Here is a 14,198-nt window from a genome sequence, read left to right as displayed (position 1 = left end):
GAGTGAACATATGAAACACTCTTGTTTTCTTGCTTGGCTTGGTGTTCACTTGTCTTTTTGGGGGGGGTTATCTGGGATTGAACTTGGAACCTTGCGCTTGCAAGGCAGGTGGTGAAACCACTGAGCTAAATCCCCGGCCCAGCATTCACTTGTAAATGAGGACAAAAATAGAGTTGTGGTGAAGACTAAGTGAAACAATAGATGAAAAATGCTTCTAGTGTCCAGCCACGGTAAGTGCTTTAAAAACATAAAGCCACTGTTAGAGTGGCAATCCTATGGACCAGTATATTAGATCTCTTTCAAGAGAATGGATAGGATAGATTTCTCTCTATTTAGGTACCTCTCACAAGGTGTATCACTCGGTTCTATATTAGAGTCAGCTTGCAATTAATAGTCCCTGAGTAAGAAAACTGCAAGATCCATTAATAGAACACAACAGCCTGCAGAATTCCAAAGCACCTTGTGAGAGAGAGACAGAGAGGGAGAGAGAGAGAGAGAGAATGGAATGTTCCAACAAATTAATAATATTGTCAAGGGTCAAATTCTAAGAACTGAAACCAATTATGGAAGCTTCTAGCCAATGCTTCAGAATCAGCATCCCAAACTGAAACCAATTATGGAAGCTTCTAGCCAATGCTTCAGAATCAGCATCCCAAACACAGTAACAATTACAAGGTCATTCTGAGACAAATCAAGTCATGAAATGAAGGAAGGAATGGAGGAAGAAAGGAGGGAACAGAAGAAGGGAGAGAAGGAAAGAAGGAAGAAAACCAAAATAAACATTCATAGTATCTCAAAAAGCTTTGGTTTCAGTATTCCTACTCCTCCACATTTCCACTTTTCTTAAATGTCCAGCCTAACAAATGTATGGAATGGAATTGAAAGGGTGTTAAATGGGTGGATCCCTGTGGCAATGTCGTTGTAAACACTCCCTGTGAGTCAGCTATAAATTCAATTCAAATCCCAGTCTCCTTGTTTTCCTTGCTTATCATGGTTACCACCAAAATGACTGCTGCCTTTGGAAACCCTAAAGGGAAACAGGTAAAGTTCTAAAATAATGTTTGATTTTGTATTAAAGCTTATAAAAATGTAAATGCTGCAACAGGAAATATTTTGTAATTGAATTAGGATGTGTATACCTTGCTCAATCTTTAAAACACAGGAACAGCTTGTGAGCATTTCTTCAATTTTATTTTAAGTATGTTATCTCATTGTATTGTGGCCATTTGAATGATAATCAAGAATTTATGGAGCATGAGGCCTAATTTCACACCCACAAGAAAGGTATTTTAGTAATTAGCTTCTGGTAATACAACAGTTTCTCTCCTGGCTGTAATTAGTTTCTGTTATCTTTTTTTTTTTTAACGTATGTTTACAGAGGAGGCCTCGATTGTCTATATGGGTTTCAAGTTTCTCATATGGAAAAAAGATTGCCCAAGAAAAATGACTGGTTACCATAGTATTTCTTCACAAATTGTAGTTGGTGGCAGTGCTGATGGTTGTGTGGACTTTCAGTGATGATTTCGTTGGTGTTGCTTCCTGATTGTGTTTAGAAGCACAAAGGATTAATAAGGCAGGATTAAGTTTATTGTGAAGCAACACTTTCCTAATGTAGTTTCATTTTCTTTTTCTTTTTCTCTTTTTTTTTTGTGGAAGTGGGAGCAGCGTTCTACTTGACATTAACTAAAGGTCATACCTGGCTTTACTGTTAGTTGGCCATTTCACATAAAATGAAAACACATCTTGCAACACATTATTGGGGACTCTTATCCTTAACTGGCTGATGAAGAAACTGAAATTTATAGAGGTTTAAAGTCAGTTGACTAGTAGGTGGCAGAGTCAGGATTTTTAAGTTTAGGATTTTCAAATTTGCCTATTTTATTTTTGCCCATAGGTGCTTTATGACCTTGGAAATAGCAATTACAATAGCTCTAATTTGTTGAATGTTTATATGTCTTGTATATATTCACCATTTAATTATCACTACAATGCTTAAGTAGATATTATTATTTCTGGTTTACGGATGAGAAGATTGGGAATTTAAAGGGGTTAAACCTTTTGGGCAAGTACAACTTGCAATTTCAGATTACAGTCTCACCATTTGCACTAATACAGCAGTCATTAGTTTCCAGAAAACTGGATGATTTAAGAAAAATTACTAATTCTAGTGGGACCAAATTTTATCTTGCTTTTTTAAAACAGATATTTCAGAAAATCAAGAAATGGATTTCTTTTAGGGGGTGGAGTAGAAACCAGCATGCTATTACTGTCCCATTTTGGTGGCACAATTTCAAAAGGTGTTGTTTGGGTTGATGGTATTAATGTCTAATATCATATATAGAAGTGATGTATAAACTCTAGAGCCACAAAGCTTATAATTTACCACAACCATAGCAAATTTAGTCTCTATATGTGCCCAAGTGCCAAGAGATATACCTCTTAACAATTTGTTCTTTCCTAAAATGGAGGTGAGTGTCTTGCAAACAATGGATAAAGGTAAAAGGTGTGAGTCTAAAGCCATTCTTTTTTTTTTTGGTTAAATTCTTTTATTGGTACATTTTAGGTATACAATACATTTACATTTATCATTGGGAACTTGTACCTGTACATGATTTATCTTGGTTCTTATTTTTTCCCCATTCCCCTGCCCTCCCTTCACCCCCTCCACCCTTCCCTATTTACAAAGACTTTGTTTCCATTTTTTTCCTTTTCTCATAATTTTTCCCTTCCCTTCTTTCCTTTTCCCTTCCCCTCCCACTTCTCCTACCCTTTTGGACCTTTTCTTCCTATTTCAAATTATCAATTATTCGTTTTAATCATTTTAATCCTTGTTTACACTTTCAGTTTCTCACATCAGAGAAACTGTTCAGTATTTATACATGTGTGCCTATTTATTTCACTTAAGAGTATAGCCTCAATATGCATCCATTTAGCTATAAATGTCTCTAGTTTCTCATTCTTTATGGCTGAGTAGTACTCCATTTTATTAAAAAAACACATCTTCTTTATCCAGTTTCCAGTTGATGGGTACTTGGGCTGTTTCCAAGCTTCTAAAGCCATTCTTATAATCCTAATGGGGGGAGGCCATAGGTTTTGTGCATAAGCACCTTTCGCATTCATATTGTGGAAAGTTAATAAGCTTAGTGAGGTAGTCTGTCACAGTGAGCCTTCATTTTTCCCAAAGTGAAAGCATTTGAACATTAGCTGCAACTCTCCATGGATTTCTATTTCTCCTTTTTCTGGAATGGTGCTGCCAATAGAACTTTCTGATAGATGGACTCTGTATCTGTGCTGTCATAGATGATAGCCACTAGCCACATGTGCTACTACTGAGCACTTGAAATGTGTGAGAAACTGAAACTGTAAATGTAAACACATGTGGCTAGTGGCTCTCATGTATTAGACTGCGTAATCCATAATCCTGTAATTGAGTGCCCTTGTTCTGTAAGGAAACTTGAATGCTAGCTGTTTAGGGTTGGGGTGGGCATTCACCAGTGGGTTTGACTTCACTGGTAAGTTCGTCTTCTGAATCTGGGGTTGCTTTGGCCTCTGGAAAATGCCTCCCTTACTTTTTCTTTTGTGAGCAATGGGGCTCAAGTGGCTGGCTTGAACACATTTGGCAGTTAAGGGCATAGGATTTAACTCTTTCCAGGTTTAGAGGGATTCATTCCCATCCTAGACAGTGACCCAAATCCATGGGTGTGTGGTATCAGAGCATAGAAAACTTCAACTTGCTAAGTGAACTACTGCAAAGAAAACTGCTTCTGAGGAGGGTGCTACTGCCCACTGCAACATGCTTGGTTTGTCTTCTCATGAGATCCTGGAATGTGAACGCAGAGTGGCAGAAGCTGGGGCAGAGGTGGTGTTGTGGGATTTACACAGGAAGATATCACTTATGCAAGTGCTCAAGTACTTGTGAAAGATTAGAGTCAGCCCTTTCTCCAATTGTAATTAGCTGTTTCAGTGAGACCTTAAAGTCTGAGCTCTTTCACCAAATAAGTTGATGCTCCGACGAGTGAAAGAAAGGAATAAACCAGGAATAGCACTGGAATGTCAGACCTAAATGATACAAGCTTTTCTCTTGTTCATTTAAAATAATACATCACAGGCACTTAGTGCAGAAGTGCTGAATTGGTATAAATTATACAGATATGTACATATAAATATATTAAAAATGTATTTTGCAATATTGAGGATCAAACTTAGCACATGCTAGGCAAGTCCTCTACACTGACCTACACCCCAAACCTCAAAATATAAATTAAAAAACTTAGATGATAGTATAGCCATTTGCATTAATATGGAAGTTTCTAGTTCCCAGAAAATATATATAAATATTTCATATAAATATAAATACAATTTTATCAATAAAGTCAACACCAGGCTTGTTTTTCATCATTTATTCAAACTACATTGAACAGTGACTGTGCAAGGTGTTGGGGATCCTGAGCAGTTTAAGATTAACTATGGTTTCCCAATTTCTGTGTGTATGTGTGGCACTGGCGATTGTGCCCAGGGTGGCTGTGCATGCTGAGCACATGCTGCACCACTTAGCTGCACTTCCAGCCCCATTATGATTTTTTCCCCACCATAATTAGTTTCACCTTTTCTGGAATTTCAAGTAAGTAGACTTACACAGTATGTACCCTGATATCATTTATTTTCAAATAGGTAAAGATTCACATGCTTAAAATTTAAAAGGTACAGTTTTTTTGGATTTTTTTTAAGACAAGGTCTCATTATATAGTTCAGGTTGGCCCTGAACTCATTATGTATTATGTGCAGGCCTCAAAATCATGGTGATCCTCCTGCCTCAGCCTCCCAAGTGCTGGGATTACAGGCTTGTTTCAAATCTTTTAGGTACACAATAAAAAGTCTCCTTCCCATCCCTGACCCCTAGTCACTCAGTCTTCCTCTCTTGAAGCAACCAATGTTATTAGTTTCACATGGGCCTGTCCCATAGCTATCATTAATTCAGGGGTTTATATAGACCATTTTGAGAACTTGGTTTTAAGGGGTACCCAAACAATCTTGTGACCGACCAGCTCAAACACTACAATATAAGTTTTAAAATAACTATTTTTTTTAACTGTGATTACAAATGTCAAATTGTGACATTTTACATTTTGTGGCTTAGGTAACCTTTAAGACACATCTACTTTAAGTTCTAACATCAAGATTTTCATCTACTGAGCAAATATTTATTGAAGAAATACAAAAGTGTAAATGTGAATCAAACCAATAGCTTGGCCTTATGAAGCTAGTTGTCTACTGAGAGAAACAAAAATTCACCAAAATAGGCATAAAATTACAGTTTCACGAAAGCTGGCTAGAGTAAGGGACCAACATAGGATCAGCAGGTGCTTCTCAGAAATGGAGACTAAGGCTGGGGTCAGAAAGATGAGGGTTGGACAAACTTTCCAGGCAGAGAACAAAGTGTGAGCAAACCCTCTGTAAGGAGAAAGTTGATAGAAAGGAATAGAAGTCAGTGGGGCTGGAGCAAAAAGAGCAGGATGGACTGTGTGACTAGTGAGGAGGTGGGAAAGGTGCCTTACCATGCAGGGCTTGGTTAGTTAGAATAGGAAGCGGTTGAAGTGGTTACACTGGGAAGTGACAGGGTCACATTGTAAAGTATTTTTTAAAAATCACTCTATTGTGTGAAGATTTAGAGCCTGGAGTGGTGGCCCATGCTTGTGAGGATCACTGTGATTTTGAGGCGACTCTGGGCTACATATTGGATTCAAGGCCAGCCTGCACTACAAAGCAAGACCCTGTCTCAAAAAACAAAGCTAAACAAAAAACAAAACAAAACAAAACAAAAATTCAGAGAGGGGCTGGTGGAGGGGGGTATGGATAAATTAACATTAGGCCAGTGGTCCTACCCCACCAGTCAGGTGAAAATATTTTAGACAGGAGTGGTGATGGAGGAGACAGAAGAGGACAGATTTGTGGAAAAGTTGACAGGTAAAAATCAACAGAATTTGCTGATAGATTGACTGTAGGAAGGAGAAGCAGATTATCAGAATGTCTCAGTTTTCTCATGCAAGGTGGATTCAATTGCAATGAAATTGTTCATTGAAAGTGACTTTAAATAATGGCGTGACCTAAAATTATGCAGAAATTTGCCTCAAATTAGCTTTCAAATTTTCATTTTTTATCTTGTTGGAGGACAAGGTTTTACTTCCTATTTTTTGTTATTTCCTAATCTTGCTGAAAAAATAGTTTTTCTGAAATCCTTACTACAGTGGAACCCCTTCCGGAGAATGTCTTGTAAATTTAAATTAGAAAATAATCAGGTATATCACATTTAATAGAGACAAATAATTTTGGAGTTTTATGTGGATGTGCATGCTAATTACTATCATTTTGTCGCTTCTAAATATATAACCAAAGTAATTTTTTTTAATGTCTCCAGGCCTTTTTTATTTATTTTTACTGAGAGATAGGTTCTTTCAAACTGTTCAGGCTGGCCTCCACAGGCAAAGTTGCATCCTCTCCCAGGTCGATGATTACAGGTGCGCACCACCACGGAGTTGTTTTTGTTCTTGTTTTTGTTTTTGTTTTGAGACAGCCTCACTACGTAGTCCATGCTGACCTTGAGTTTGCAATCCTCCTGCCTCAGCCTCCTGAGTGCTGGGATGAGTGCAGCCCATGCCCAGCCCTCAGATGTTTTTAACTTGCCATTGGTGGATGTGTGGGTGTGGTGCCCATGGGTTCAGAGCCTGGCTGTTGTTTTTTAGCCACAGAATAGGGATTAGAAGAGAACCCTTCTCCTAAGAGGAATCACACCAGGGAGGAAGGCAGAGCCTATGAGGCCCAGCTTGATGCTCAATTTAGTGCTGGAAAATAGAGAAAGCCCAGCCTGTCCACCAGAGGGATGGAGGGAAAGTGGGAGGGGACACTGGGTCTGGCCTGGAGCTCCTGAGGCCTGCCAAAGTCAAGTGCACACCCCTGAGCCCAGCCCCAGCACTGGCTGGGGAGCTCCTGCATGGCAGTGTGGTCAGGGTGGGTGTGGGGCTGCCTGGAGGCTGGCTGGGCTTCTGCTTTGAGGGAGGGCAGCCTGAGTTAGGGACAACTGCCCAGCAGAGGAAGGCTTGAAGGTCTCTCTCGGCCCCAGTCCAGGGCTCTGAGCCCCACTGCTCCAGGCCTGTGGACTCACAGATGCTGCAGCTGCACCTGCAGGGGTCACACTTCCTCCCTTCCCCTGGGCAGGTGGGCAGGGCCTGTCCTGGTGACCAGACGTGGCCAGAAGGTTCCCGGGGGACCCTGGAGCTGCTCCACCCCCCAGGTGGGTGCAGAGGAAGCCACGGTTTCCCTGGAAAAGTCATTCAGTCTCAAGGCCAGAGTGGAGACAGACAGAAGCATAGGCCCCTCTGTCCCTTTCTAGAGAGAAAGAGCGCGTTTCTAGAGCACAGTGCCCCATTCAGCCAGCGAGAACCTGAGCCCACCAGCAAAGGCCGCTCCTGTGTGGCTTCTGTCCCCACAGAGGGGCACCGGGCCTCTTGCCAGGCTCTGGGACACTTGAGGACACCGGCAGCTCCAAAGTGATGTCCCCAAGGCTCAAGGGCAAGCTCTCGGGTCCCTGCAGGGGGCCGGAGGGAAGGGCAGCCCAGATCACGTCCAGCATCTTCTGCTTTTCCCGGTGCACTCGGGGCCGTCCAGGGTCAGGGCAGGCGGCCAGAAGGCGGCTCCCAGAACACTCACATGCGGGAGGGTGCCAGGCCTCTCAGTAGCCACGGAGACCAAGTGCGGCGCCCAAGTGTGGCGCGCACGCCTGGATCCCAGCTGAGGAGGATCGCTAGGAGTTCACGGCCAACCTGCACCGCAGAGCGACACCCTGTCCCAAACAAGAACCAAAATCAACAAAAGAAAAAGCCCACGGAGGCAGAAGGAGCCGATCTGTGGCTGGATGGGGTGGGAACTTCGGTCCAAGTGTCCTGGGAAGCAGCGGCCTGACCCTCGCACGGACCTGGGCAGCCAGTGGTCACAGGTGGCCCTGAGGAGCATGAACCCCGCACCCCTGCTCTGCCCGGGGGAAATGTCGCAGTCAGCTTTCCCACCGCTGGCAGGCGTGTAACACCCGACACTGACCGTGAAAGGAGAGGGTTAATCTGCTCACAGGTTCAGTCCAGCGTCAGCTGCTCCAAGGCAGACAGTACGGTGGAAGGGTGTGGCGGAGCAAGGCTGCTTAGCTCCTGGCGGTCGGGAAGCAGAGCAGGGGGACAGTGCCAGGGAGGTCTGCTGTGGTTCCAGCACCTGGGAGCCTGAGGCAGGAGGATGGCTGTGAATTCAAGGCCAGCCTAGGCTACATAGTAAAACTGCCTAAAAAGAAAAAAAAAGTGCCCTAACCAAAGTAATTTATATTGCTTTCATTATTTTTCTTGCCTGCCTTTCCTGGGTAGACGGAATTAATGGTTTCTCTCGCGAACTAAGTTCTTTCCTTCTAAGAATTCAAACCCTTCGTTGAGGTTGGACGGCTGCCCTGCTGGACCTCACAGACAGGTGCTCCAGTTCTGCCGTCTGCTGGATCCTGCATTAACCCACTGTGTCGAGATGACTGATGAAAGTGTTTTCCAGTCACAAGTACCATTTACACATTGATTAATGTTTTTGAGAGTGACCTAAGGCATGCTCTCCGGGGACTCGGGGCGGCCTTTCGAAGCCTGCGCGTCTCCACCGCGTGCCCCAGGCCGAGAAGAGCAGCGCGTGGGTGGTGCGCGGCCTGCAGCCCCTGCCGCGGGGTCACCTCGGGGCTCCGGGGGGCGTGTCTTCCGCGGCCTTTACAGGGAAGGGGCGGTTCAAGGAACTGGGGAAGTCAGCAGTTTGAGCGGCCAAGGCCTGGTACTTTGAAAGAGGGGCGGAGGAGAGAGAGAGGGATTTCCCCGCCCCCACTTCACTCAGTCCAATCCCTTCGGCTTCTGCTTTTCTCGGTCAACACGCCCGGCCCCTAACCTGCTCGAACTCATTATGCGGTAGAGGAGGCTGGGTCTCTTTAAGGCCCGACCGCGCCTGCGCTCTGGGCTTTCCTGACGCGGCCCGGCCGGACTCTAGAGGAGCTGCGGCCCGACGGGCGGGCGGGCTCTAGGTTGGGAGGTGGTGGGAACGGCGGTGGTGCCCGGAGGCGCGGGTGAGGGTCGCGAGGCGGCCCTGAACTCCTGAGTGAGCGCCGTGTGCCTGGGACGCGGAAAAGGCGATCCTCCGATCCGGGAGCGGGCCGAGGCGCTGGGACGCGCGGCGCGGCGGTCGGCTGGATGGGACGTTAATGTTTACGGCGGAGTCCACCCACCGTTTCCAAGGTGAGGGGCGTCGCCCCTTGGTCGGGCAGGCAGAGCGAGGGTCTTGGTTCTGTGGAGAGCACGGTCCGGCCGAAGCGCGGCGGACGGGGCCGCCGCCAAAGTTGCCGCGCTCCCGGCCCCGCCAGGGCCTAAGTCTTCCGCGCTGGCCTCCTCGCTCCCCGCCTTCGCCCGCGACTCGCCTCGTGGGCGAGGGGAGAAACTCGCCGGCGGGGCTTCCTGTGGAGTTCCACGAAGGTGGAGGAGCAGAGCGGCGTCAGGGCAATTCCTCGTAAACACCGTGAGGGACACTGACGACTCCCCCATCCTCGCCCCGGGGACCAGATGTCCGTTCCCTCTCAGTGACCCGAGGGGCGACCTCTCCAGAGCCCCTTTCCTGCAAAGTTGGCCTCTTTATTTGGCCTCCCGGATTCTGCACAGGGCAGTGCTCCGGGCAGGTGATGGCAAGCCAGGTGTGCCAGGTGACGCCTAAGGATGCGCTTGAGGAGCGTTAGCCGGTACTGAGTCACTTTATGACTAGCGGGGCAAGCCTCAAACTAACCGCAGGATTTCCTGTAGGTCGACGTGTGGTGTTCTTGTCTGCTTTAAAGTTGCCGTGATTTCTCCTTGTTTTTCTTTTGGGTGACTTAGATCATCTCAATTGTTAGCATCCTTTCTCCGAAGAGTTAACCAAAACTTTTGGAATGGCTCTCTTGTTTTCCTCCTATCTGTGATAGAAGTGATTTTTGAAAAGCAGCAGTGTTTTTTTGGCAAAGATATCTTTTCTTTGGGTTACAATGTAGAATAATAAACTCCTTTCTTTGCTGAAATAATGACTTCCAGTGCTTCATGAAGGTAGTGAAAAATGATCTGTTGGTAGTTTTTATCTTTGTTTTGAACTGTTAGTAGCTTTCCTTTTCCTTTTTAATTTTAGTAGGAAAATTTTATCTGTATACTAAAAGCCTTGTTTTTCTGTTTTAAAACGCTAGCCTTAAGATCTCAGAACTTAGTCAAAAAATTATAGAACACTTGAAGTTTAATATACAAAAAAAGTTTACAACAGGTAACAATTTTCTACTAAGTGGACCACCACACATCAAGAAATAGAGCATTATGTTGGAATACATACCTAGGATTGGAATTGGCTTTTGAGGTACGTGAAGGTTAAAACTTGTGATACTGTTGAACATTTTCTCAGAGTGGTTGTACCGGTTAGCAGGGAATGATATTCCAGTTACTCCATGACCTTGCTGATGGTTGTCAGTTTGAAAAATTTTGCTAGTCTAGTAGAGAGAGTTGCATGCAGTACTGTATCTTTGTGGCTTTATTTTACATTTTCTTTGTGATTTGAGTTTGGGTATCTTTTAAAGACTAAGTATTGAACCCATTCACTGAGCTCCAGTCTTGGCCCTCCCTCCCTTTTAAAAAATGTTAAGACAGATTCTCCCAAAGTGGCAAAGTTGCCCAGAGCAGACTTGATGCTTCTGCCTCAGCCTCTCACAAACGGTGAAATTACAGGTATGTGCCACCATGCCTGCACAAATTTGAGTATCTTTTATTTGCCACTTATATGTCATCTTTTGTGAAATACCTGTTGTTTTTTTCATTTGGTATGCTTAGTTTTCATTGCATGCTTATTTAAATTTATTTTTATTATCATTTTTTTTTAGGAAACTTTTTTTTTTTTGGTACTGGGGTTCGAACTCAGGACCTTGCACTTTCGAGGTAGGCAGTGGGACCACTAAGCTAAATCTCCTGCCCTATTATCATTATTTTTTGATGGTGCTGGATACTGGAGGTTGAACCTAGAGCCTCTGGCATGCTAGGCAAGCTCTTTACACTGAGCTACATCCTTAAACATAATTTATAATTCTTTGTTCTAGATATGAGTCTTTTCTGGTGTGTGTGTGTGTGTGTGTGTGTGTGTGTGTGTGTGTGATATGTTTTGAATTTTTTTTTCCCCTCTTTATCTGTTTTTTTGTATGTGTGGGAGGGGCACTGGGAATTGAACCCAAGCCATTTGCGCTGAGCTACATTCCCAGCCCCTCCTCCCATTTTAGTTTTTATTTTGAAAAAGGCTCTTGCTAAGTTGCCAAGGCTGTGCTAGAACTTGTGATCCTCCTGCTTCATCTTTCCAGAGTGCCTGGAAATACAGGTGTGTGCCCCCACAAATGGCTTTTTTTTATGGCCGTTTAATTAATTTTTTTAAGCAGTGCTGAAGATGGAACCCAGGTGCTTGCACATGCTAGGCAAGCATTACCACGGAGCTGTACCTGCAGCCCTGCCTTTTCATTCATTTGATGATATTTTGATAGATTCTTACTTTTATTTTTGATTCTTACTTTTTATGAAATACAATTTTTTTCTTTATGATTACTTTTTGTGTCCTATTTAAGAAATCTATGCTTAGCCTAAAAATAGGAAGAAATTTTCCCATGTTACGCTGTAGAAATTTTCTTTTTTCTCAAGTTAACCCATGTAATTTGCAGTGAATTCTGTAAATTGTGGACAGTGAGTGAATATTCACTTCTTACCTTATGGTTATTCATTTAACCTAGTGCTGTTTATTGAAAATATCGTTCTTCTGCACCATGTGGCACTTTTTTTTTTTTTTGGTACCAGGGATTGAACTCAGGTCCTTGTGCTTGTGCAGCAGGCGACGAAACCACTGAGCTAAATCCCCGGCCCCATGTGGCACTTTTTTAACAGATGAGATGACTGGGCTGAGGGTGTGGCTCAGGAGATAGAGTGCAAGTTGAGCCTGCATGGAGCTCTGTATTCGAATCTCAGCACCACAGAAACACCACCAACAAAAATGAGTTAGATGATTATATAGATAAGGATGTGTTTCTGCATGATCTGTTTCATTTGTCTGTTATTCTTGCACTAGTATCACCATATTAATATAAATCTAAGTATCTTTCATATATGGTAGTATAAGCCCACCAGCTTTGTTTCTTAAGAGTGTTTGGGTTGCTCTTGGGTTAGCATTTCCAGTATGTTTTGGAATCTGTCAATTTCCACAAGTTTTGGAATTGGAATTGAAGCTATATAACACTTTTGAGAACATGTCAATAATGTTGATTCAATTTATGAGCATGGTGTATCTTTCCATTTATTTAGGTCTTTTAAATTTTTGCTAGGTAATGTTTTGTAGTTTTCTGTGTAGAAGTCTTACACATCTTTTGTCATTTATTCTTAGATAGTTGATGTTTTTTGATGTTATTGTAAACAGTATTTATTTAATTTTGGGGATTTTTTTGAGACAGAGCCTTGCTTTGTAGTTCTGGCTGGCCTTGAACTCACTGTGCAGCCCTGGCCAGCCTCGAACTCACAGTGATCCTCGAACTCAAAGCCTCTCAAATGCTGGACATGCACCACCACCCCTGGCTTGACAATCCTCTTGCCTCAGTCTGCAGAGTGCTGGTATCACAGGCAGGCGCTACCATGCCCTGCTGTGAATGGTATTTAAAATCACTTGTGGTGGTGGCGCATGTTTGTAATCCCAGCAGTAGGATCGCTGCAAATTCAAGGCTAGCCTGGGCTACGTAGTGAAGGCCAGCCTGAATAACAAAGTGAGACTTGGTCTCAAACCCCGCCCCCCAAAGCAACAACAAAACCCCCACTTATGGGGGTTTCGGGTGAGGTGTGGTGCTTGCTTATAATCCTGGTATTTGGGAGACTGAGATATGAAGATCACAAGTTTGAGTCCTGCCTGGGCAGTATAGTGATTTAGTAAGGCCCTATCTCAAAAAAATTAAAAAGGGCTGGAGATGTAGCTCAGTGCAAAGGTCCTGGGTTGAAACCTCAGTATTGGGGAAAAAAAAATCACCTGTGGCTGGCATATGGAAATCTAGTTGATCTTTGGTGGGGGAGGTGCCTCTGGGGTTATTTTGGACTATCCTCAGACGTCATTTCATCAATAAATTTGAAGTCTTTCTTCTTTGACCTACTTCAAATTATACCTGTATGTTCTAGTATTCCAACTAAGTTATGTATTGCTTTTGGCATGGCATTTTCCTTTAGAGAGTACAGTATATCGACAGTCACTGTGTTTGGTTCTAGGGATAGAAAACTGATTAAATTGTTGCCCCCACTCTTAAAGAACTTAGAGTCCAGGGGGAGTAAGTAGAAATTAAAGACCATTGACCTTCACCAGGAGAGGTACTATGATGGAAATTGGTTTGGCAGCATGCAGAAGGGGCATCTGAATCAAACTGGGAAAGGGGACAGTAGTCCCCCTTAACTGCTGTGTCACTTCTAAGGTTTGTAACCTGTGGTCAGCCATGCTCTGAAAATATTATATGGAAAATCCCAGAAATTTAAATTGTATGCTGTCTTGAGTAGGGTGATCAAATCTCAAGCTGACCTGCTCTGTCCAGGTGTGATGTGAACCATCCTTTGTCCAGCATATCTAGGCTATATATTTCTAGGTAGTCACTTAGTTACCCTTTAGGTTATCCGATTGACTGTCCTGGTATTGCAGTGCTGGTGTTCAAGTACCCCTTTTTTACTTAATGTTCCCAAGTGCAAGAATAGAAATGCTGGCAGTTTGACTACCAAAGCAAAGCACTAAAGTGCTTCTGATAAGTTAAAAGGTGTAATTTTTTGACTTAATGAGGAAAAAAAAAAGTTATATAATGAAGTTGCTAAGATCTATAGTAAGAACAAATTTATCTGTAAAATTGCAAAGAAGGAAAGAGAAATTTGTGTTAGTTTTGCAGTAGTACTTCAAACTGCAAAAGTTATATCCACAGTGTGTGATACATGCTTAAGTTAAGGTGGAGAAGACATTGAATAGTGTGTTCAGTACTATCTGAAGTTTCAGGTATCCACTAGAGGTCTTGGAATATATCCCCTGTGGATAAGATAGCACTACTGTTTTTGTCTGGCTCCCAGTGTTCTGAGAACTGGGCAAAGAAAGTG

The 14,198-nt window shown here is 43.5% G+C and overlaps 1 protein-coding gene and 1 pseudogene across 9 annotated transcripts in view; both read left to right on the top strand.

The window, feature by feature from the left end:
• The first annotated feature begins 890 nt into the window (after positions 1–890).
• Evi5 (ecotropic viral integration site 5) overlaps positions 891–14,198 on the top strand; it is a 230,081-nt gene continuing 216,773 nt past the window's right edge. For 6 of the 8 annotated variants that reach the window (XM_021255368.2, XM_004841266.4, XM_087213125.1 and 3 more), the window contains exon 1: positions 891–1,041. In XM_021255368.2, coding sequence (XP_021111027.1) covers positions 991–1,041 — 51 coding nt within the window. In that variant the 5' untranslated portion in view covers positions 891–990. Of the gene's footprint in view, positions 1,042–9,133; positions 9,297–14,198 lie in introns of those variants that run through there. The other 2 variants (XM_087213127.1, XM_004841265.4) reach the window with 1 other exon arrangement.
• Positions 9,812–14,198, top strand: part of LOC147827658 (2',5'-phosphodiesterase 12 pseudogene) — a 30,234-nt pseudogene continuing 25,847 nt past the window's right edge. The window contains exon 1 of the transcript XR_015451985.1: positions 9,812–14,198. This exon is cut by the window's right edge and continues 25,847 nt beyond it. The product of XR_015451985.1 is annotated as a 2',5'-phosphodiesterase 12 pseudogene (transcript).

The sequence above is a fragment of the Heterocephalus glaber genome, unplaced genomic scaffold, assembly GCF_053883595.1.
Source record: "Heterocephalus glaber isolate CG9 unplaced genomic scaffold, H.glaber_assembly_v1.0 deba00001442, whole genome shotgun sequence".
NCBI classification, from domain to species: Eukaryota; Metazoa; Chordata; class Mammalia; order Rodentia; family Bathyergidae; genus Heterocephalus; species Heterocephalus glaber.
Note: the sequence above shows the minus strand (reverse complement) of the source record. Positions and strands in the feature narration are given on the sequence as shown.